This window comes from Otolemur garnettii, unplaced genomic scaffold, assembly GCF_000181295.1.
Source record: "Otolemur garnettii isolate 467f Iridium unplaced genomic scaffold, OtoGar3 scaffold00008, whole genome shotgun sequence".
Classification (NCBI taxonomy): Eukaryota; Metazoa; Chordata; class Mammalia; order Primates; family Galagidae; genus Otolemur; species Otolemur garnettii.
In genome coordinates this window covers 1825428-1847723 of record NW_003852403.1, presented here as the reverse complement: position 1 = coordinate 1847723, position 22296 = coordinate 1825428, and the positions used below count along the sequence as shown (strand labels likewise).

Below are 22296 nucleotides of genomic sequence, written 5' to 3'. Positions count from 1 at the left end.
TCCTACACAACTTTCTGTGCTGTCCAGTGCAGTAGCCACTAGCTATGTGTGACTGTTAGCCACTTGAGAATGTGTCTAGTGTGAAGAAGAGAATTTTTAATTTGATATGTTATTAATTTAAATGTAAATAGCCACATGGCTAGTAGTTAGCATCTTGAACAAAGCAGCTGCAGAGCTAGAGATGTCTACTTAGATGGATATGGGAAGCCAGCTGGGGCAGTAAGTAAATGAAAGTTAGTGAAGGCAGTTTTTATTATAAGAAATAAAAGAAAAATCAAGATGGAGTTTGGATTTAGGTAGGGGTAAATAAGAGGGAAAGAAGTAAGACTCTAGGAGCAGAACATTATACTTTCAGAGGGAAGTGGACAAGTCTTTTTCCTTCATCTGAGGTGACCAAAAGGTGAAATGGATAACACACATACAAAATAACAACAGTGTGGAAGGCGTTTAATCACTCACACAAAAAAGGTTGAAGAGACTCTGAATATTACTGGGGGCAGGGTGGGGGTGGTTATATGAGAAATCAAGATCCATTCTAAACATACAAACTTGTAAAACTATTTTAAAATATGACTTTACTAATCCATGTATAAGCATATTCTTAAAAACAGCATTCTCTTTTTGACTATATTATTTTCAGGTGCTTCCAGTATTGTTTTAAAAGTGTTTAATATCAGTATTTAAAGATATGAATAGTTATTTTGCACATTAAGTAAATTCTAAAATCTTGCAGTATCACCTTTTACTTTTGCTTGAACATTTTAAGTTAACTAAAGTAGCCAAAATACTGGAATAAAAGCCTTTCTGGAGTCACAGAGATGGCAGGATGGACCCAAAGGATTGATCTGGCCTGTCATGTATTGAACTGATGTGGATTAATCTGAAAATTGAGTGTAGCAATAATCAAGACTATTATATCAATAAGAAAAGGTACCTACCAATTAAAACTCAGAACGTACACAGTTTGATCTAATACTAGTTTAATCTCACATTTAAAGAACTCTATATAGCAAGGAATCAAGGAAAAATTATTTTATATACATATGAAAATGCTGTGTTGGAATTAGTTTCTAGTCCTGAATCAAAAATGATTCCATGTTATAGCATATATAACAGATATGCCTATATAATTTATAATATTAAAATTCAACAACTGGGCCAGGCACAGTGATTCATGCCTATAATCCTAGCACTCTGGGAGGCCAAAGTGAGGAAGATTGCTTGACCTCCAGAGTTCAAGACCAGCCTGAGTAGGGTGAAAGCCTGTGTCTGCTAAAAATAGAAGAATGAGCTGGGCATTGTGGTGAGTGTCTGTAGTCCCAGCTACTTGGGAGTCTGAGCAAGAGAATCGCTTGAACCCAGGAGTTTGAAGTTTCTGTGTAGGTTGACACCATGGCACTCTAGCCTGGGTAACAGGATAAGGCTCAAAAAAAAAAAAAAGAAAGCAATCAACAACTGGAATATGGTCAGCATTATCAGCAATCCTTTGTGTTGAAAATTAGGTTCATATGTCTCATATTTACTGAGTCATGTATGTTCTCATTATAACTGTGTATGAAATAGAAAAGATACAATCAGAAAGCTGTCTTAGATATGTCACAAATACCATAACAAATATTTATAATTTCCAGAGGAAGAAGATTTTGCTTTCTAGCAATCATAATTGACTATCAAAGTATCCAGCTCTTTTATTTTCTTTCCTAAGGTATAGGATGGAATGCTAACTGAAAACAACAATGTAGGCAGAAGATGTGTCTTGTGAATAATCTCTTCTTCTAAGTCCATTTTCTTCTAGACAATATACTTTCCTGATTTGGAAGTGAGCAGCATTACTGTTTAATTTTTATGTGGCAAAATGTCTTGATTGGAAATTTAGGTGTGCCATTTTTTTCTCTCTTTATTCTTATGGCATTATTATTCATCCATATATCTATCAAAATATTTATAGATACATATATATCTCCAAAAGGACTTGGTGGGGGTATCCAGCTTTTAGCTTCTCTGTGCCACATTGTTAGAAAAAAACTCTTCCTGGGCCATATATTAAATACACAAACACTAATGAAAGTCAATGAGCAAAAAAAAAGTCCATGCTTAATTTCTGTGATATCTGCCACCATAGATAAGCAAAAAAGTTCTCCCATAATCCACATGTGGCCCATGGACTGCAGATGGAACACCTGTGAAAGAGATTCTTTTTTTTTTTCCTTTGAGACACAGTCTCATTATGTTGCCCTCAGTAGAGTGTTGTGCTGTCACTCTCAACCTCAAACTCTCAGGCTTAAGTGATTCTCTTGCCTCAGCCTCCCAAGTAGCTGGGCTTATGGGTGCCTGCCACAGTACCCAGCTATTTTTGTTGTTGTTGTTGCAGTTGTCTTTGTTGTTTAGAAGGCCCAGGTAGGGTTCAAACCCATCTGTCTTGGTGTATGTGACTGGTGCCCTAACCACTGATCTATGGGCGCCAAGCCAAGAGATTCATTTCTTTGCCAGGGTCTTTATATTTACTATTACTTATTTTAAAATGCTACTTGAAGTATTTTAATTAAGTGAAAAGTATATATACAGTGGTATTTAAACAAGAAATATGATCCAGTCATACAGTAATTTTTCATTGTTTAATGTTTACTCAATATTAGACATTGTCATTGAATACAACTGTGTTTCAGTGAACTAAATGTTGACCAGAGCCACCTGTGTTGCTGAGACATAATGTGGCATGCAAAATTTGTGACAACACACCAATAATTCTATTATGCATGCCTTTATTTAAAAAAAAAAATGCCGTGACTTTTATAGATACACCTGAAACCAATAACTGAAAAAATAGAACTGCCTTTTAAGGTCAGGAACAAATTAAATATGGGTATTACAGCAACTGAATGGTTTATTGTTTAGAAAACCATAAAGATACAGTTTTCTAAATCTGTATCCTCCATTATCAAATAACAAAGCTATAGAAGGTATTTTCTAAACTTTGTTTAAAAGTATCCATTGAGAGAAGCAAGTTTGTACTGTAATTAGAAAAGAACTGTAAGAAGTTACAAAAATAGTACGGAGAGATCCTCGTGTCCTTCAACCAGTTTCTCACAATGGTTACATTTCATATAATTATAGTACAATCTCAAAATCAGGAAACTGACGTTATGTATCTGCTCACTTGTATATATGTTTTTATGTGATTTTGTCACTTAATGTAAATAAAGAACTGCAAATAAAAGATACAGAATTCTTGACCCACCACAAAGTTTTCCCTTATGTGGTTCCCCTTTATAGTCATAAACACACCCTCCTCCCGCCATTCCTTATCTCTGGAAACCACTTACCTGTTTTACATCTCTGTTATTTTGAGACTTTTGTATAATAGGTGTCAAACAATGAAGTCAATGTTTTCTGTACACATTTTAAGAACTACATAAGACACTGTCACACCCAGAGGAGAGTAGAAGCCTAGACTCCCCAGTCTGCTTTTTGAAATGGGAACTGGGTCTGGGAGCACTGGTTTCTTTGTGCATTTGGCAGGTTAATTTGTACAAGTGGTCTGGCTACTTCCTTCCTGATTCTTTCGCTTAGAGCAGTGGTTCTCAACTGGGGGTCACAACCCCTTTGTAATGATGAAAATACATCCTGCATATCAGATATTTACATTATGATTCATAATAGTAGCAAAATTACAGTTACAAAGTAGCAACGAAAATAATTTTATGGTTGGGGGTCACCACAACGTGAGGAATTGTATTAAAGGGTTGCAGCATTAGGAAGGTTGAGAACCATTGGCTCAGAGGGTCAAGCTTTCCTTAAAGCTTTTTGTTTGTGTTCCTTGACATTTAGGATGTTGCCTTCTTCATTACCCAGTTTAAGATACGTTAAGCAAAAACAAAAGCCAGGAAACTCTCCCATGGTTTTCCTTGGGACCCAAGTTCCCTACCCTGTCTGCCTTCTTCTCTCTGCCTTTCAGAGTTATGTGTTTTATAGGCGTATATAGTGTCCCGCTGAGCTTAGCAGCAGGAGAAGGGAAAAGTGTATCTATTCAACCTTGTCGTATAACTGGAATTTCCTAGTCTATTAAATGTTGATCAGGGTATGTTTTTTCTCTGCTGTTTAAGTCACTTGATAAGAAGCTATAATTGACAAGAAAAAAATTAAGTAGGCTGTTATTCATCAGGTGGTTATATTTACTAGAAGAATATTTTTAAATATTCAATCAAAACAATGAAAAGAGGAAGAAAAATTCCCTGAGATGAGGAGCTATGAGTGTTTATAAAAACAGTGATAATAATTTAGGTAGGATCAGTAAAAGCTTTTAGGAAATGGGTTGACATGGGTTTTGGAGGCTGGATAGGGTTTTGACCTATGGGTAGAAAAGTAGAGAAGGGATTTTAAATGGCAGAAATAAAATAAGGAACATTCTTTGCTTTTGTGGGCATCAGCTCAGGAGGCAAACTATCCAGTCAGCTACTAAGTGGCACCTCTTGGCGGATCTGTTCGTGCATGTACTTCACAAGGAAGCCTTTCTCTTCTTCATATGTTCAGGCCCGTCCCAGAGATTATGGTTTGTTGGACTTTGGGGAAATGAAGATGAGTATCATTGGCTTTGTTTTCTAAATTTCTTAGGTGATTTTAACATGTGGCCAGGACTGACAGTTGTTATAGCTCTATTTCTAAAAAAAAAAAAAAAAAAGATAATTTAATTTAATTCAGTTTAAATTGGTAAATAGTTATTTAGCATCTGCTGTGTTTGCTAAGGAGTTTTAGGCTAGAGAGGTAAAACGATTATCTTTTAAAACTCTGCCACGTTATATATATAGGTCCTGTGACAGATACTTTCAGTTAAATTATTTCATGAATTAATGATAAAGCAGGAAAGACAGTTTAATGTGAAGTTGGCTACTTTAAAGGGTATATAGAGTTATAATATAAAAGTATACAATGACTGGAGTGGAGGTAGGGACAGATATTTGAGTAACTGAATTATAAGAAGTAAAAGTAAGAGGGTTCTTAGTGATGTACCTGTCTACACTTGCATTTTGACAAATGAGGAATCTGATGCTCAGAGATTGGAGACTTTCTCAAGTTCACAGGGTTTGTGGGAGGAAAAACAGGGTCCCTGACTCCATGGTCAGTGCTGTTTCCATAGACCTCCAGAGTTCACTTATTTGTTTGCTGAAGAAGTTTATGACTACTTCTTTAGCATGTTTGTGATGTCCCATCGGAAACTTTCTTCACCCAGTGTAGAAGCTTGGTGAAACATAGAGAGGATTTGGTTGAGACATGTTTTGTGTAAAGCCTTTGAACCAAAACATGTCCCAGACAACAAAATAGATTTGTAACAGGTAATATCTATGAAGAGGACCTGGGGTCGTTGCCCTATAAGTACTTTCTAAGCTATCTTTGCAAACATCCAGGCTAAATTAGTGAAGAAAGTATAGTAATTTCAAAAGATATGGTTTTTATTTATCAGAATATTTTAAAGATTGTTCATTCTATTTTGTTTATTTTAGCTGGTTTTTCTCCTCATCAACATAGAAAACAGATCTTTTTTGTTTCTGTTTTATATTGAACAGTGTAGGCTTATTCTTGATTTTTTGCATAATTTTTCTCTTATTTTGTTGGTACTCTTTTTTTTTTAATTGACAGGTAATACTTGTACATATTGATGAGGTACACAGTGATGTTTCAATACATACAACATAGTGTGATCAGATCAGGGTAATTAGTATAGTCATTGTCTCAAACAGTTATCATTTCTTTGTGTTTTATAGCTATTTAAAACTATATGATTTTTTTTTTTTTGAGACAGAGCCTCAAGCTGTCCCCTTGGATAGAGTGCTGTGGCATCACAGCTCACAGCAACCTCCAACTCCTGGGCTCGAGTGAGTCTGCCTCCCAAGTAGCTGGGACCTGTGATCCCCACCACAACGCCTGGCTATATTTTTTGGTTGCAGCCATCATTGTTGTTTGGTGGGCCCGGGCTGGATTAGAACCCTCCACCTTAGGTCTATGTGGCTGGCGCCTTAGCCACTTGAGCCACGGGTGCTGAGCCATAATATTGTTAACAGTAGTCATCCTGCCATGATATAGAACTCTAGAACTTATTCCTCCTAGATTAGTCTTAAATTTTTGTTTTGTTTTGTTTTGTTTTGGAGACGAAGTCTTACTTCCTTGCTCTGGGTAGAATGTCGTGGCATCCATAGCTCACAGCAATCTCAAACTCTTGGATTCAAGAGATCTTTTTACTGGGCAGGCACAGTGGCTTACACCTATAATCCTAGTCCTTTAGGAGGCCGAGGATGGGTAGATTGCTCAAGCTCAGGAGTTCCTGTCCAGCCTGAACAAGAGCTGGACCCAGTCTCTACTAAAAGTAAAAAAGCTAGGCAGGCATTGTGGCAGGTGCCTGTAGTTCCAGCTACTTAGGAGGCTGAGGCAGGAAGATTGCTTGAACTCAAGAATTTGAGATTGTTGTGAGCTATAACACCTGGACTCTCTACCCAGGGTGACAGAGTGAGACACTGTCTCAAAAACAACCAACCATCCAACCGAAGCAGCCCTTTTTGCCTCAGCTTCCCTAGTTTCTGGGACTATGAAATTTTTTTTATTTGAAACAGTGTTTATGAAACCTGTAAACACTGGTAAACTATGTCAGTATTTTTAATACAACATTATTTCATTATGTCAGATTAATGGGTCTGAAAAATTATGCATACTTTTTTTCACAAATTTAACTGGATATGACGATGAATCTCGGGGTCGTTTTCCTTGATGATATTTTAAGGGTGTTTCAATCATTTTATTTGTGGATATGTTTCAGTGGGTGAGGAAGCTAAGAACACAGAGACATGAGACCCAGTCTGGTTCCATTTATGTGACATTGAACAGTTACATTCTTGAAGACTCAGTTTTGTCTGGAAAGTGAGGAAATTGAAGTAAATGACAATTCAGATGTATTGTAATTCTGATAATTTGTGATTAAAATAAGTACAGCTAAAAAAGGTACAAGTTATTTAAATTTTTAAGTATGCACGTGTAACCTGTGGCCTGCATGTCACATTCTTTACATAATACTTAAACTCACAACATCTGTGTCTTTTTAAATACTATGTTGGTTCTGCTAACTTCAGCTAATGTTCTTTATTTTTACCATTAATCTTATAAAAACCTATAATTTAAAAAGAAATAAAACTTTTATATGGTAATTTTTTATATTGTCTGATTTATAAATTGATGCAGTTTCTGTGTGTTTAATACCTAAAGTCTCTCTCCCTTTTGAAATTCCTTTCTTTTTCTGCAAAAGACTAAAATTTGCTGCTTTAATGATACATGATAATGAATGTAATGTATACCAGAAAAAAATATTATTTCTTATACATTAACTACAAATATTAGAGGAAAATAATTTTTTTAAATATATGAAAAATAATTAGGTTGGATTATGATGTGTTTTTAATAATGTGAGCTGTTTGTTTTTTTTTAAGAATGAAATCTGTCTTGTTAACACTATTGCTCTGTGTTATTTAAAAATAAAACAGTATGACTTTTGTTTCAGTTCCCTTTTTTATTATGCCTCCCTACCCCATCTCTCTCTGCACAGGGTGGGTATTCTGCTCCCTCCTTCTCTCCTTGGCAGGGCTCCTTCCAGGGGATCCCACGGACTGTTCCACCGCACCGCAGACAGAGTGAGTCTGTGTCTCTCACTCCTCTCCTGCTCTGGCTTCCCCTTCATGGTACTTCCCTTCTGCATGACTTGTCTCTCCCCAGCACCTCTTTTCCCATCTTGAGTATCCTACAGGCATCTGTTAAATCAGCACTCCCTGTGGGTCTCCTCTCTTAACATTTCCTTTGACTGCATGTAAACAGACCTCTCCTTAGAGCCTCATGGAAGCTATCTGAAGTTAATTTCATTCTAATGCTGTTTAAACCCATTGCCAGTGACCCTTGACCTACTGACATGCATCTGTCTTTAATGCATTTTTTTCAAGACCTTGAGATACATGAAAAAAGAAATTATTTTAACTAGTTATTTTAAAAATGTACATGCTGTCTATAGTGGTATGATGGACAGATGCATACTGTGTAGGGAGCAGGCTTACTAGACCATTGCACATTTCTTTAAATATTTTTCTAATCAAAAGGCTTGGATTGCGTTTTACTGTCTTTTAAAAGAAACATCTTCTTAATTGTTTTTTTCAAAAGTATTTTAAAACAACTAAAATATCTTTGTAATTTCTCAGCTGCTTTACAACACAGAAGAAATGGCTTTCAGACATGCATGATTTACTAACATTTCTAATGATTTAGTCATTGTTTGGCCTTAAAACTTTTATTTACATTAAATCCACTTTTCAAAACAGTGTATGTTTTATGTACTTAAGTATATCCGGTAAGTTGGTTATATTTTATCTTTTTTGAAAAGTCACCCAAACGAAAAGCTAATATTACTGAAGAAGAATTACAAATATAGTCAATCAGAGATTATTTTATACCTTCTCCATGGATTTGCCCTGGTTTGTGATTCATATCAATTTTTTCATTGTCTTTATTTGCATGATGTATCCAAGATTCAAAAGGAGGACATTTTTAAGTAATTAGGAATTATTTAAACCATTTTTTTCTTTAATTAGTTAAAATTAAGAGGTATCAACATGAATTGCAGACAAAGGTATGAAGTGGTTAATTTTTGCTGTTTTGCCTCTCGCTTCCCTTTGGAACTTTTTGTTAAAAAAAAAAAGTTTGTATAGGCTTTTCTATCAGGTTATTTACTATCAGAGTCATTTGTTTAGTGGAAGCAATGAGAAGTTTCTTTTCCTCCTTTTCTTCTCCCACCACCTCTCATATTACATTGCTAGTTAAACTAATCTGAAATTTCAAAAGGCAGTTATAATAAATGATGTATTTCTTAGGCTTGTAGCTAGTAACCGGGAAGGTTGGTGGTTCCCTCAGATTAGCATACCCACCTTTGTACATACCAAACCCCACTTTGGCCCACATCATTTTCCCCTACCATAGTTCTCCATTCTTCTCCTTCTCCTAAATTGAAGTTTAGAGTTAATTATTCTGAAGTACAAATAATTTCAGTTTTACATTTCAAAGTTTATTTCTCGAAAATACCCACTTTACTAGTTTCTTATGTGTATGTCTTTAAAATTTCCTTCCTCCTCCCTGAGTCACTGGCCTTCCGTTTTCAAGTACTTCTTGAACCTGTTTGGTTCAGAACTGTCTTTTTCTTTCTGACTGTGAAGTTTTTGTTTAAACTTTTCTAGATCAAACCTTCTTTATGCATCTCTGGGTTAGCAAAAAGAAAAATTTGATTCACCAGAGTTTGGATTATTAGTCACCTAGAAAGTATGGATATTTTGGAATCTTTTCCTGAGCAAGTTCTCATGACCTGTGCACCTAAGAGAACTGGCCCTGGGATTTGATTACTGAGACTTGTAGGACCCTGTATGGGAAATAATAACTAGAAGACTTGTTCACAGCTTTTTAATAGCTCTTACTGAGCTTAAAATGTTCCTTTAGAGGGGAAATTTGTTCTAAACTTCCATACTATTTTGGGTCCAACTTGAGAATAGCTGAAGTAGTTTACCAATCAAGTGTTTTTTTTCTTTTGAAGTGATGAAGCCTAGAGAAGAAAGGTATTGGATCACTGAAGTAAAGTCCAGTGGTTTTATAGACAGTTGTAGAATAGTTCTCTTTTTTTGCTATAGTGAACTTGTGTTTAGTGAGATAATATTTATTTCCATATTTAGTCAATATGTGGCTCCTACTCATCATTTTTGGAGAAGTTGATTGTATAAGTAATGGAAATAGTTGAGGTATCACTCCTTCATTATAATGTTTCATTAAAAAATTCTTTCTGATGCTCTCTTGAACACTGACTCAAGTGAACTGCCTTTATCTATTAAATGCAGAGGCCAGCTAGGCTTGGCTATGAATCTCCAGTAAGGAAAATCTGTTCTGTTTTTATTTGATTGTTGGTTTTCCTTAAATTATAGTAGTATTACACTTTCCAGTATGAAAATACAGCCTACTCTAAGTATGCAGAGTGTGAATGAGTTAATTTTTATAGGAAATATTTAGCCTTGGTCACTCCAGAAAGCTGTGCTGACCAGAAGTATTCTTGTTTTGTTTCAGAATAACTCTAGGCAAATGGAAATAAAAGAAAGATCCTGGTCTTTCAAATATTTTTCTTCTTTCTCAGGAAATGTTGATTTACCTTTTTTTCTCAAGTATATTACTAGTTTATACTTCATGATACTCCAGATTTCAAATTAAATTTTTCTCTACGTTAGCAGAAAATATTTACATGTAGACATATCAAAGTCTTTCTTGCTGTAACTAGGTACTTTAACTTTTATCCAAATTGACTTACCTGGCACTGTATGAAGTGGGGAACCATAAATAATCTATATCATAAGAGAAAAATTCAATTAAAATATTTGCTTTTGGCAAGTAGAAAGCGTTAATGGTAATCCCAAACAGCATTTCTTGCCAGCCATATGCAAAAATTATATTTTGAAACAATATCTATTTTTTATCATGGCCAACTGGGCTACTAAAATCTGACTTTCAGTACCTTGGTTAAAAAAATTTAGAAATCCTATCTACCCTTACCTTCCATGTGCAGTAGTAACTCAGATGAGAAGGGGAAAAAATGGTCTTGAAACAACAAAAATCACACATACATGTATATATATCGTAATGGCCCAGCACTTTCTTGATGCCGTTTTGCCTGATTTTTAAATGTATATTATAATAAGTAATGTGTTGACCTGCACTACAGTAAGAATGGCAGATTTATACTGTCTTATATCCTCCTCTTAAAACCTTTAGGAGGTGTTCCATGAATCTTTTTGACAAGCAATGATTATAAATACATTTTTCATCATGACCCAGTATGTATTTACTGAATGGAAGTGTGTATTTACAACCTCAATGTACGTGTATCTGTGTGCATGCGTTCAAAATAAAGATGAAACATTTTTGAGACAGTCCTTTTTCTTAGGACATTTTCTTCTCTTCTCCCATTTTTTAGAAATGTTGCTAGCATCCTTCAGTTAGAAAAACACCATTCTATTTTGCCCACATAGAAGTCTGAGCATTTAGGTTTTAATGTATCAACTTTAAATGTAAAAGCTGAGAAGTTTAATGCTATGCATAGATTTTATGTGTAGAATCATAGTAAAACTTTTTTGAGGGGCAGAAATATCCTTATTTTTTTAATTTTCTAATGATTAAGCTGATGCCAGGGAAAAAAATCATTGGATAATAGAAGTGGCTTAAATAGTTGATGAACCCTTTATAAGACCCAGCTGTTCCTCACTTCAGCCAAAATGAAGATTTTACCAAATTTTCACTCTTAGCATTGGCCTTCTTATCTTTGGCTACACTTTCTCACTTGAGTATTTCACTAGCTTTGTATCTGTCTTTTCAGTCTTTTTGGCTAGAAAATTGTTCTCTCAGGGTTCATATCTTTTGGTTAATTTTTTAAAGAGCTACTTAAATTTAAGTTTTTAAGAGCTCCTTAAATACTTAATTTTCATATATTATCATATAGAAAACATCTACCTTTTAAAAAATTTAGTCATACATTTAAAAAAGGGAAAAAAAACTAATATTGATTGAATGCTTATTATCATTTTTAATGTCTCAAGTACTTTTCTATGCATTTTATTTAAATTACCATCTGAGCCTCGTGACAACACAAAGAACTATTACTATTCTATTTCATAATAAGGAAAACATAAATTAAGAAAACCAGAATAATGTAGTGATTTGCTCAGAGTAAGTGTGAGCAAACCAGAATTAAATTCCATTCTGATTTCACAATGTAAACTTTAAATATTTACTATGAATACTTTGACCCTTTCTTTAAAAATATACATTTTTGGGTGGCGCCTATGGCTCAGTGAGTAGGGCGCCGGCCCCATATACTGAGGGTGGCAGGTTTGAACCTGGCCCCAGCCAAACTGCAAGAAAAAAATAGCTGGACGTTGTGGCAGGCACCTGTAGTCCCGGCTACTTGGGAGGCAAGAGAATCACTTAAGCCCAGGAGTTGGAGGTTGCTGTGAGCTGTGGGATGCCATGGTACTCTACCAAAGGTGATAAAGTGACACTCTGTCTCTACAAAAAATAATAATAATAATAATATATAAATACATACACACATATTTTCCTTATTTATGACAGCAATCTAGTAGCTCATTATGGAGAAATTATAATATACAGAAACACATTTTGATATATTTCCTTTTAGAAGTTCTTTATTTTATAAAGTTGAAATATTATATATTTTAAGGTTTTTGTTTTGCTTTTGTCACATAATACCATTATATATGTAAATTTATTATATAATAAATGCTTTTTTAATTGGCATTTTAATGGCTGCATGATAATGCATTTTCATGTGGACTTAGTATAAGTTAATTTTTTCCTATAGTTAGGCATTGATGTTGTTTCTAGTTAGAGAAACTATTGCAATGTAGTTTATCCTTGTGTATACATCAGTGTGGGCATCTCTCTTAGGTAGATTTTTGGAAGGATATGACTTAATCAAAGGGTATACACTTTCTATGGGCAGTTGAGGTATATTGTGGAATTGTCAAATATGCTTATAAGATATAAATTTATATGGCTTAGTCTGATTGACTCCAACATGATGACTAAAATCAATTTTATATGTAAGGATAGCTTTTGCTTCCTTAGAAATTAGCTGTGGGAGTGACTTTTCATAAAAATAAAATATTCTGGAGATGAAATGCAAATTAGAGTAACTCCATAAAAACTAATTCAATTTTACGGTAAGCTGACTTTTACTTAAATACAGTTAACATAGAATGTGGTACCGTGTACAGTTTGGCAGCTATTTATTACAGCCATCAGTTAATTGGCTAGAAATGTGCATCTAACTCATGGTCCAGTAGGCGTTCCCCACAGATGGGGACATGGGTTAGTTTCTTGCAATACCTTACAATTATGAGAAATGCAGCAGTTTGTGTTTTCTGTATAAGCCTTTTATTACCATCTGCTCTACAGATTGGGAGATTGTTTCTTTATTCATTATTTGTTTTTGTACCATAGTGTTTGCAGTATCTTACCCTGGATAAATATATCATGAATATTGGTCACACCAATGGAATTGTATTATTTTCATACTGTTTAGGTTTTTTTCTGTGCTACTCTGCATCCACAAGGTAGATGCTAATGGATCCTGTGTCTTTGAGATATAGACCCATGAAATTAATCACCTTACACTGATTGTGCCCCTGTAGTAAATGTTTGTTTAGATCACTCTTGATTACTTTGATAATTTTTTAAAAAAGTTAATTGGTCATCAACTTAGAAATGCTGTTGAACTTATTTCAGAATTTATTTATCAATAATTTATACTTATCAACCAGGTATTCTCTTTAAGGTTTTTGAGATCTAGAGGCACCATTCCAAGATAGAGAGAAATAAGAACATTCCTGGTTCCTGAGAAGCATGTGAGCTCTGATTGGCCTCATGTGAACTCTACAGCAGAAGTCACAGAATCTAGTTACATGTATATTACTAGGGACCCAGTTAAGTCTTCCATCTCTATGGTGATGTGGAGCCTCAGTTCCAATTTTATCACATTAACATCAGATTATACCTTTAGTGGTCTTTAATGCAGTAGTAGTAATAAAAGTAAACAAAGTTTTTTAGTTTTGTAATGTGTAGAAAGCTCTGAAATTATTACAAATTTTTTATATTCTTCATAAGGGATTGATAACTTTTGGCTAAACCTTTTTAGGTCTTTGGAGTATGAATATTAAATGTCAGACTCATTTTCAGTATTTTATTTGTTAAGAATCTTTGAGTGAGTGCTGTTACGTATGAGGAATTTTACATACACCTTCTTGTGGTTATGAATATTTGTACTTATTTGCAAACTACTTTAGTAAGAAAGTATGAACCTATTAAAATATGTTTTAATGTATACAAATACATTAAATAAAATAATAATGACTAGAAAAACATAGCAATTGCAAAGCAAATACTCTGGCTGCTACCCAGTCATGGCAATCCTTGGTGTTGTGTGTGGTCTCTGATGCCGTTGTCCTGTCTTTTTCTTGTCTCTGCTCTCCCATTATGCTATTGGCAAGGAGTTGAGAAGTTAGTCCATTACTTCTCTGACAAAGCGTGGTACAGTACAATTTTGGATTTTTCCTACCACCTTCCTCATAATCACTTTTTGTTTTAATTTTTTTCCAGTTGCATGATGCATGTCAGAGCCTGCATGAAATTACGGGCATGATAACAGATGGCTCCATTTCAGTCTTCCTTTTTACCTTTAAAATGTTTTTAATAATAACAATAAACTCAAAGGTACTCAGAAATTTAGGTAATTCCTATATCTGTCGTGTAATAATACCATTTTTATAATCTATAACATTTTTTGCTTTCTACTTTGTACACTGTAACATATTTTTACTGAATTCAGGCTTGACTTTTTAGCTGCTGTCTTTTTGCTTAATGATCCAGAAGAATACTTACAAAAACTGGCAAGAGTGCTTTTCCATATGCTAATGTTAGATTTGAAGTGTTAATGAAACAGTAAAGGTGAAGAGTTTTGCTTCATGATGGGGTGCTAATTTGTCTTTTTGCATGTTTCACTCCAGGGGTGACTATGGATCCACCTTTCTTCAGAAATACTGCTATACTGGGTGGCTGGAGTTTGGTGTCTGAGAGTTAATCCATGTAGGCTAGATTAGCGAAGAGGGTAATAGGGCATTATCCAGCAAAGTTAGTACTGGAAGGTTGGTGTTGAATATACCTAATATACCTATAGTTTTCATATAAGTTAAAACTTAATCATCTGGCTAAATTGAGTATTCTGAAAGCCTGTGAACTCATCAGAAATACCCAAATAGCATAGAAAAATACATGTTAGTACTGCATTTTAATAAATTCTCAGATGGTTCCAATTCTGGCTTTGCTATTTGCTAAAGTATAAATTTGAACATGTTATTTAACTTCTTTTAACTCTAATTTACTCCTCATTTATTAAAAAACAAAAAAAGAGGACAATACTTTCCACCTAGGGATCTCACAATAATTAGAGATCATGTATGCGTGTATACGTGCAAAAAAAAAAGTGTGGATCTCTTTCCTTGGAAAGAAGGAAACTCTGTTCTCTTAAGAGACCAAGTTTCTGTGATATTCTAGGCATTGTATTAAGTACTTTGCATGTATCTTCCAAGAGGTATGGATTTGGTATGATCCTCACTTTACAAATTTGGACATTTCATTTCAGGGTAATGAGATTATTTTTGATACCTGACTAATAATTGATAGACCCAAGATTCAAACTTAGATTAATCTGACTAAAAACGGAATCATTTGGGCTCGGCGCCTATAGCTCAACTGGCTAAGGCGCCAGCCACGTACACCTAAGGTGGCGGGTTCAAATCCCCAGCCCGGACCCGCCAAACAACAATGACGGCTGCAACCAAAAAATAGCCGGGCGTTGTGGTGGGCGCCTGTGGTCCCAGCTACTTGGGAGGCAGAGGCAGGAGACTCGCTTGAGCCCAGGAGTTGGAGGTTGCTGTGAGCTGAAATGCCACGGCACTCTACCCAGGGGGACAGCTTGAGGCTCTGTCTCAAAAAAAAAAAAAAAAAAAAAAAAAAACGGAATCATTTGATTCAACTAATCATTTCGATTCATCTCAAAATCAACTAACAATTTGAAAGTTCTCTCTGAATTTTATAATACTAGTTCTTGTTCTTATCTTCAGGAAAGCAGTTAAGGAACAAAGCTTTAGCTTATGTATTATATTATATATGCTTACTGTGGATTTAAAACATTTAGATAGTTTTGATATTATTGAACTATATACTTGAAGCTCAGAAAACCTCATATGTGGTATTCTGTAATAACTTGTTTATTATAATACTGCTAAAGAATTTGTCTTTTCCCTCCAAGACCCAGTTATAAAAGGGCTATGGCTTGAATTCATCATTCTTAGACCCTTTAATAATTGCAGATGAAATTTATTGCGCACATACTGTGTTGGGAGGTCCTATGCTAAGTAAGTGTTCTATGTGAATAAACATTTGATTAGGATTAGAAATGGGAAATAGCTGAATGCTTGTTAAGACAGTTTTCCCAACCCATTTAGCGTAGAAATGTCTTCAAGTAAAAAATATTTGGTGGTCAAGTTTATAGATCATTATGAGAGGTACTGTTGTTTAAATTAACATGTAATTTAGTCCTTCCCGCTATCCTTCTTAACATAAATTGTTAACCCCAAATTTATTTGAAGAAAATAATATTTTTCTATTATCAGATTGACTTTCATCAAGTTTTTTTTTAATTGGTTTTTATGGGGCTGAGTGCGGTCACTCATGCCTGTAACCCAGCACTCTGGGAGACTTGAGGCAAGTGGTTTGCCTGGGCTCACCATTGGAGACTACTCTTAGGCAGAGCAAGACCTGGTCTCTAAAAATAGCTGAGCGTTGTGGTGGGTGCCTGTAGTCCCAGATACTTGGAAGGCTGAGGCGAGAGAATCACTTAAGAATTTCTCTGTGAGCTGTGACGCCCTGGCACTCTATGGAGGGCAACAAAATGAGACTCTGTCTCAAAAAAAATAAAAATAAATAAAATAAAATAGGTATTTTTTTTTAATCAATGCTTTATTATTGACTTAACAGGAAAGTGTCACTTTGATAATTTATGGCCAAAGAAACAATTCTTGAATATAACACTAATATTCATTCATTCATCTATTCATTTATCTAGTAAATATATATTAATATTTACTCCTGACTACGTGCCAAATACTAGTAATAACAACTACAACAAAAAATGAATAAAGCATGGTATATGCCGTTGCTCAACCTTACAATAATGCTTGTTACTGATACTCTTGACCTTGATGCATGAAACCATTTAATCTGAGAAATCTCAGAATGGTGTACTAAAGTGTATGTATCTAATGAAATCAAGACTTGAAGTTGCTGCGTCCAATTAAAGATATACTCTGTGTCAAAACCGATTCACATTTAACCACCCCATCCACAAGTTGCAAGGATTAGAGTTCTACTCATCTGTGAGTGACTATGGGGAGTTTGCTGAAACCCAGTCCCCCCATTAGTACGGGATTTCATTTTGCCCTGTGGTTCTGCTCTGTGGGCTGCTAAGGTTATGAAATGCATGGGGTAGTGGGCAGCTTCCCCAGAGGCCTTTTTAGGGTACAGGGCAGGTACCTCATCTTGCCTGTCCACCTTCAGATTTCTTTCATTACGCTCTAATTTTTCTGCAAGTATCCTAAATTTAGAGCCTTAGAACTTAACTACCTGGGGTGTTAGTGATAGCTTACTATCTGTTCATATTCCAAAAAATTTCATCCCCTCTGGTTGTTTTCCTCACTGATTCCACCAGAGTAATGATTGTAAAACACGCATTGGATTTCAAATTCCTCTACTTAAAATCTGATCCAGTCGTGTCTCCCACTGTCTGCAGCAGAAAGTCAGAGCTACTTAGCCTGGTGTGAGTTTCTTTAGGAGCTGGCTCTTACCTATACTTTTGCTCTGTCCTTTCAAATTCAGTCTTAACAATTTGAAGTGGCCAGAATGTACCATGTGTTCTTTTTTTTTTTTTTTGGCTCTATGATTACCACACACTAGTTCACTACCCAGAATGTTCTTTCTTTCTTGTCTACTTGGAAAATGTTACTCATCCTTTTAAAACTCAGTGCAGATTGTCTGTGATTCTTGGATGCCTCCTGTGACCTCTCCAGTCAGGCACATGTTTTCTTTTTGTTCTCATATGTTAATGGTTGAGGCACAGTCTCATCATTTCTTTACTTGATTGTCTCCCGAACTACGTTCCTGGAGCATAGGAACAAATTAGTTAAGTGTCAGACTTTTCCACACCTAGCACAGTACATGTTCCTAAATAGACATTTTAAAAGTGAAAGCCTTTGATATTCCTTCCTATTAGTCTCATTATCTATGAGAATATGGCATCTTTTTATTTTTAACATTCATTCTGCAGAACTGAGGGCATCTTTTTATGGCTGTAGAAGCAGCAGTGGATGTAGACAAGATGAATTGTTAACATCTTGCCTTTGTGTTAACACAGTTGAGTGTGTAGAACTTGGGGGAAATTGTAGTATAAGCAACAAGCCATGAGAGCATGTCTCTGCTTTGCTTGGTAGATGTTAAGAAGTAGCTTGTTCAACTTGTTGGCAGGTAGTTAATGATAGTGCAGTCTTTAGTGGGTAAACATCTCCACATATCAGGAGCAAGTCATTTCCTCAGTTCCTACATTATAGTCATTTCTTATTCCTCTGGAAAGAGACGTTTTTTGCTTCCTAGTAGTGGAATTGATTTTCCCAAGTATAGTTTTCAAAATAATAATAAGTTATATCCTGCCATTAAACTTAATTTTTAATAAAAAGATAAAGTCTACATTTAGCATATAGACAGTACAGATTTATCTAATGGTAGTTAGTTATGTAACTATACTTAGTTAAGACTGAGTATTTTATTATTTAAAATTATTTTCTAATTCTTTAATATTTGATATGAAGCTTTGTTGCATTTAATACAAGCAACATACCTTTCTGACTCTGTTGTGTTTCTACTTATTTCTTTGATGAGTAGTGGTCAATTTAGTAATGTGGGCAGTCAGAACAGTGAAAGTTCATTTACGCTTTATGATGCTTTCTTCTGGAGGTTGGTTGTCTTAGTATTTTATTATTGGTCTTACCTGGAGAATCTGGCTTTTTAGGCTTTCTGCTGATAGCACATGGCTTATACCTTTTTTCCCTACTGGCAGTAGACATACCACAATAAAGTCATTTTTAAGGTTATCACTGATATTTTGAAAAATCTTAAGTTGAAGATTTTAACTTGAGGCTGGAATATTTTACTGTGTTTGAAGGTGAAAAAGGAAAACCTCACTTCGCCTACCACTTGTTGATGCCGCCTCTTTCCTGGTTACTTCTTTGGTTTCCTTTGATAGATTGTGGTTTGTTTAATATGATCTTGCTCTACTTTTTCACAAATCTTTTCTAAGGGTTTTGATCACTTTGGCATGGTTATTTTTATCTTAGGAACCCCAGGGAGAGTCTATTGATGTAATTATGTGGTAATTTTAGTACCATCTTATGTTGAGGGACAGTATATTCATCTCTGTGGTGACTTATTATGAAAATACCCAGTGGTGTTAAAGTCTGGGACGTTAGCTTGAGGCAGCAGCTGAGATGGCTTGTGTGTGGTGTACATTCTGCAGAATGAGTTAATGTAATGTGTCTCTGTACTGATTAATTTTCAGTAGTCATTGTCTTGATTTTTTAAAACTTTCTTAAATTTTTAAAATTTTCTTAAATAACAAGCCAGCTCTCTACCCTCATAGTGCCACTTATCCCTTGGTGACTCAGTGGACCTTGACTCTTAGCCCTGCCATAATCTAACCCTGACTACTAAGCCTGGGCAGACATTGTCTAGTGCTGGTCAAGGGGGTGAAGTAAGTGAAAAAGCACAAAAGATGCAGTATCAGTAGATCAGCCCCCTGTGTTGGAGAAATTAGAGATACAATGTAGATTTACTTGTGGATTAGCAGGGTTAAAAAAGAAAGTGATTAGCAAGAGCTGGTCCTTGAAAGTTCACATATCAAAACCTTTTGCCAAACTCTGACATTTTAGCTCACCCTATTTTATAAAAAGTATGTGTGGGGGGATAGCAGGAGGATTATACATTTGTTGCAACCATTCCTATATTAGGACAGGCCAGTAGGCCTTGCCGGATATATTTTAACTATTCAGGCCAGTGAAAGATAACTTTAAGGTTTTTGTTTTTAACTGGATGCCTAAAAGTAATGGGAATTCCACGTTTCCTCAGATTTTTATAGAATATCACCAGACAGTGAGCTGCAGAGAAGTATATGTGAGAGTGTATTACCCTGAAGAACTTTGTGATCATAAGCCTCTGTGCTTTGGTTCTGGTTACAGGCAAATTCAAATTTGTTTTACTCTCTAGCCATCATTCAAAGGGCTGATCATTTTTAAATTTTACTGAATGGATGTTTACTATTGGTTAGAGTAGATTTGTTTTCCACACATCAGCCATAACACTAATGAAACAGAACAAATAAGCTTTGAAACATTTTATTCTGAAACTTTTCAAAAAGAATATTAAGAATAGGTTAGCATTAGCTAAATGTATTGACTAGTTTTTGTTTAAACAATTAGAATTTCATATAAACTAAGAATATAATATTTATTCTAAATCTTGTTTATCTGCTGGTAATATCTTGACAGAAGTATAACATTTGGTAACATGGTGTACAACTTTATTTTTTAAAAAACTTTAAAATGAGTAATATTCTGAAGATCACAGTATCTGAATACTTTGTGAAGATTAAACCAAAGTGCTATAGAAATCATTCTATCAAGCTTTCTTATATATGAGGTTTTAAATACCTCATGACTCTCTTAGGGTGACATTTTTTTCCATAATGAACCAGTATTTTAATATTTTCTTTTCCCTTTTTAATTTTGTATCTTGTTTAGTGTTTATTGCCTGTATCATTTTTTGTTTGCATTATCACTCTTATGTGTCTCATGAATTTGCTTGAATATTGTAATTCATTTTTTTGATTAAAAATCCACACTCCATATTAAAACATAATAAGTACCAACACAGCCTTATTGGAACTTAATTTATATTAATTATGGGTAGCATTTCTAAAATAGATTATTGCTAATGTTGTTTTTAATTTTAACAGCCTCAAGTACTACAGCCTTCCAGCAGCCTTCCCAGACCCACAGACTATGCCCAGGGAAAACTAATAAAGCCGCAACCTATCGAGGCCCACAGTGAATGCACAACCCAGGGCGTGCGTCAGGGCATTGCACTTCTGGACGAAAGCTTTACACATGGCTTGCAAGAAGAAAGCAACTATGGTTTGGAAGACCAGCCATTTTCGTTAAGCTCAAAATTCACTATGGATGTGGCTAAGTGTACATCTTCTGAAGGAAACTTGAACATGACTGTGGGTGCTCAAGAGCCTTATCATTTGGCAAATAATCAAATAAATGACATGCAGTTTGTACCTACTTCCCTTCAGACACCTTCCCAGTCAGGTACAGTGGACCAGGTTAAGAGAGTTGGAAGAAATCAGTCTCTGCCAGTGGGCTATCCGTCTCAGTCCAAGTCCTTGCAGCTTTTAAAACCATCCATCTTGAATTCTTTGGTACCTCCTCCAGTTTCTGAATCATCTCCAAGTAGGACTCCCACTTGTAAGAAGTCACCGGTAGTCACAACATGTAATTCGACAAAACTTCAGCCAACATCTAGTCAAACAAATCTTGCAAATAATCCGAATCTGAAAGCATCAAAGCTCCGTCCTCCTTCAGGCTCTTTCAAACAAAAACAAATAAGCAGCTCCCAACTCGAGCCCCAAAGCTTCCAGGCCAAGACAAGTATCCCAAGGCCACTAACACAACGAAAAGAAATCATGCAGAGTTCAAATGGCAGTTTGCATTCTGGGGACTGTTTGGCCTCTAATCGATATTCTCGTCTTCCTAAACCAAAGATACATTAAGTATGTAGCCATCACCTGCCAATTGGTTTTTAAAAAACTATTCTGTAATAGCTTTATGTGCAGTTTGCTACAAAGGTGGAGGTTCCATGAAAAGCCTGCAAATCTTAAAATTAAAATGTGGAAGCTTCTACTAGTTTGGCTCTTCCATTTTATATCCTGGTTGAAGTACATGCCATTTGAACATACTTGTCTCAGGTAAACACAAAAGTTTGCTGACCTATTAAAGAGGCCTGCCACAGGCTCTAATCATGTCATCACATTAGATGTGCACATTAGCAAATGCATAATATTCTACTTAGCGGGCAAGAAATGTGCTTTGCTGGTTTAGTCCTGTTAAGGTCTGTGTTTATTGTGGTTGTTAGAACCTCACCTCTTTTCACTGTCCCTCCTGTGAATATGGCTACTATTTTAAATATGCAGTGATAATGGAAGATGATGGTCTGGTAAGCAGAGTTCTGGCTAGTGTTTGTGTATTTAAAAAGGTCTATGCAAAAGCTTTGTGATGAATAAAGGAGATTAGGCTTTTAATGGAAGGTCTATGTAAGTTTTATTTTTTCTTGCTAGGATGAGTAAGCTACTGTCACTATTCATTTCTCAGAAAGTTCTCCAAGCTAAAAATGTTTCTTACTATATATAAACCAATTATATGTTGCTTTAACATCTTGTTTTACACACACAAAAACCCAGTTCATTTGTGTTTGTATTTGTTACTGGGTAAATTTTGGAAAGCT

At 35.2% G+C, this 22296-nt stretch overlaps 1 protein-coding gene across 3 annotated transcripts in view; it reads left to right on the top strand.

Annotated features, from left to right (window-relative positions):
* Nucleotides 1-21698, top strand: part of CCSER2 (coiled-coil serine rich protein 2) — a 188528-nt gene extending 166830 nt beyond the window's left edge. For 2 of the 3 annotated variants that reach the window (XM_003783501.3, XM_023509523.1), the window contains exon 10: nt 20747-21698. In XM_003783501.3, the coding sequence (XP_003783549.1) occupies nt 20747-21565 (819 nt within the window). In that variant the 3' untranslated portion in view covers nt 21566-21698. Of the gene's footprint in view, nt 1-7585; nt 7671-20746 lie in introns of all 3 variants that reach the window. The other variant, XM_012801432.2, reaches the window with a different exon arrangement.
* The last annotated feature ends 598 nt before the right edge of the window (nt 21699-22296 follow it).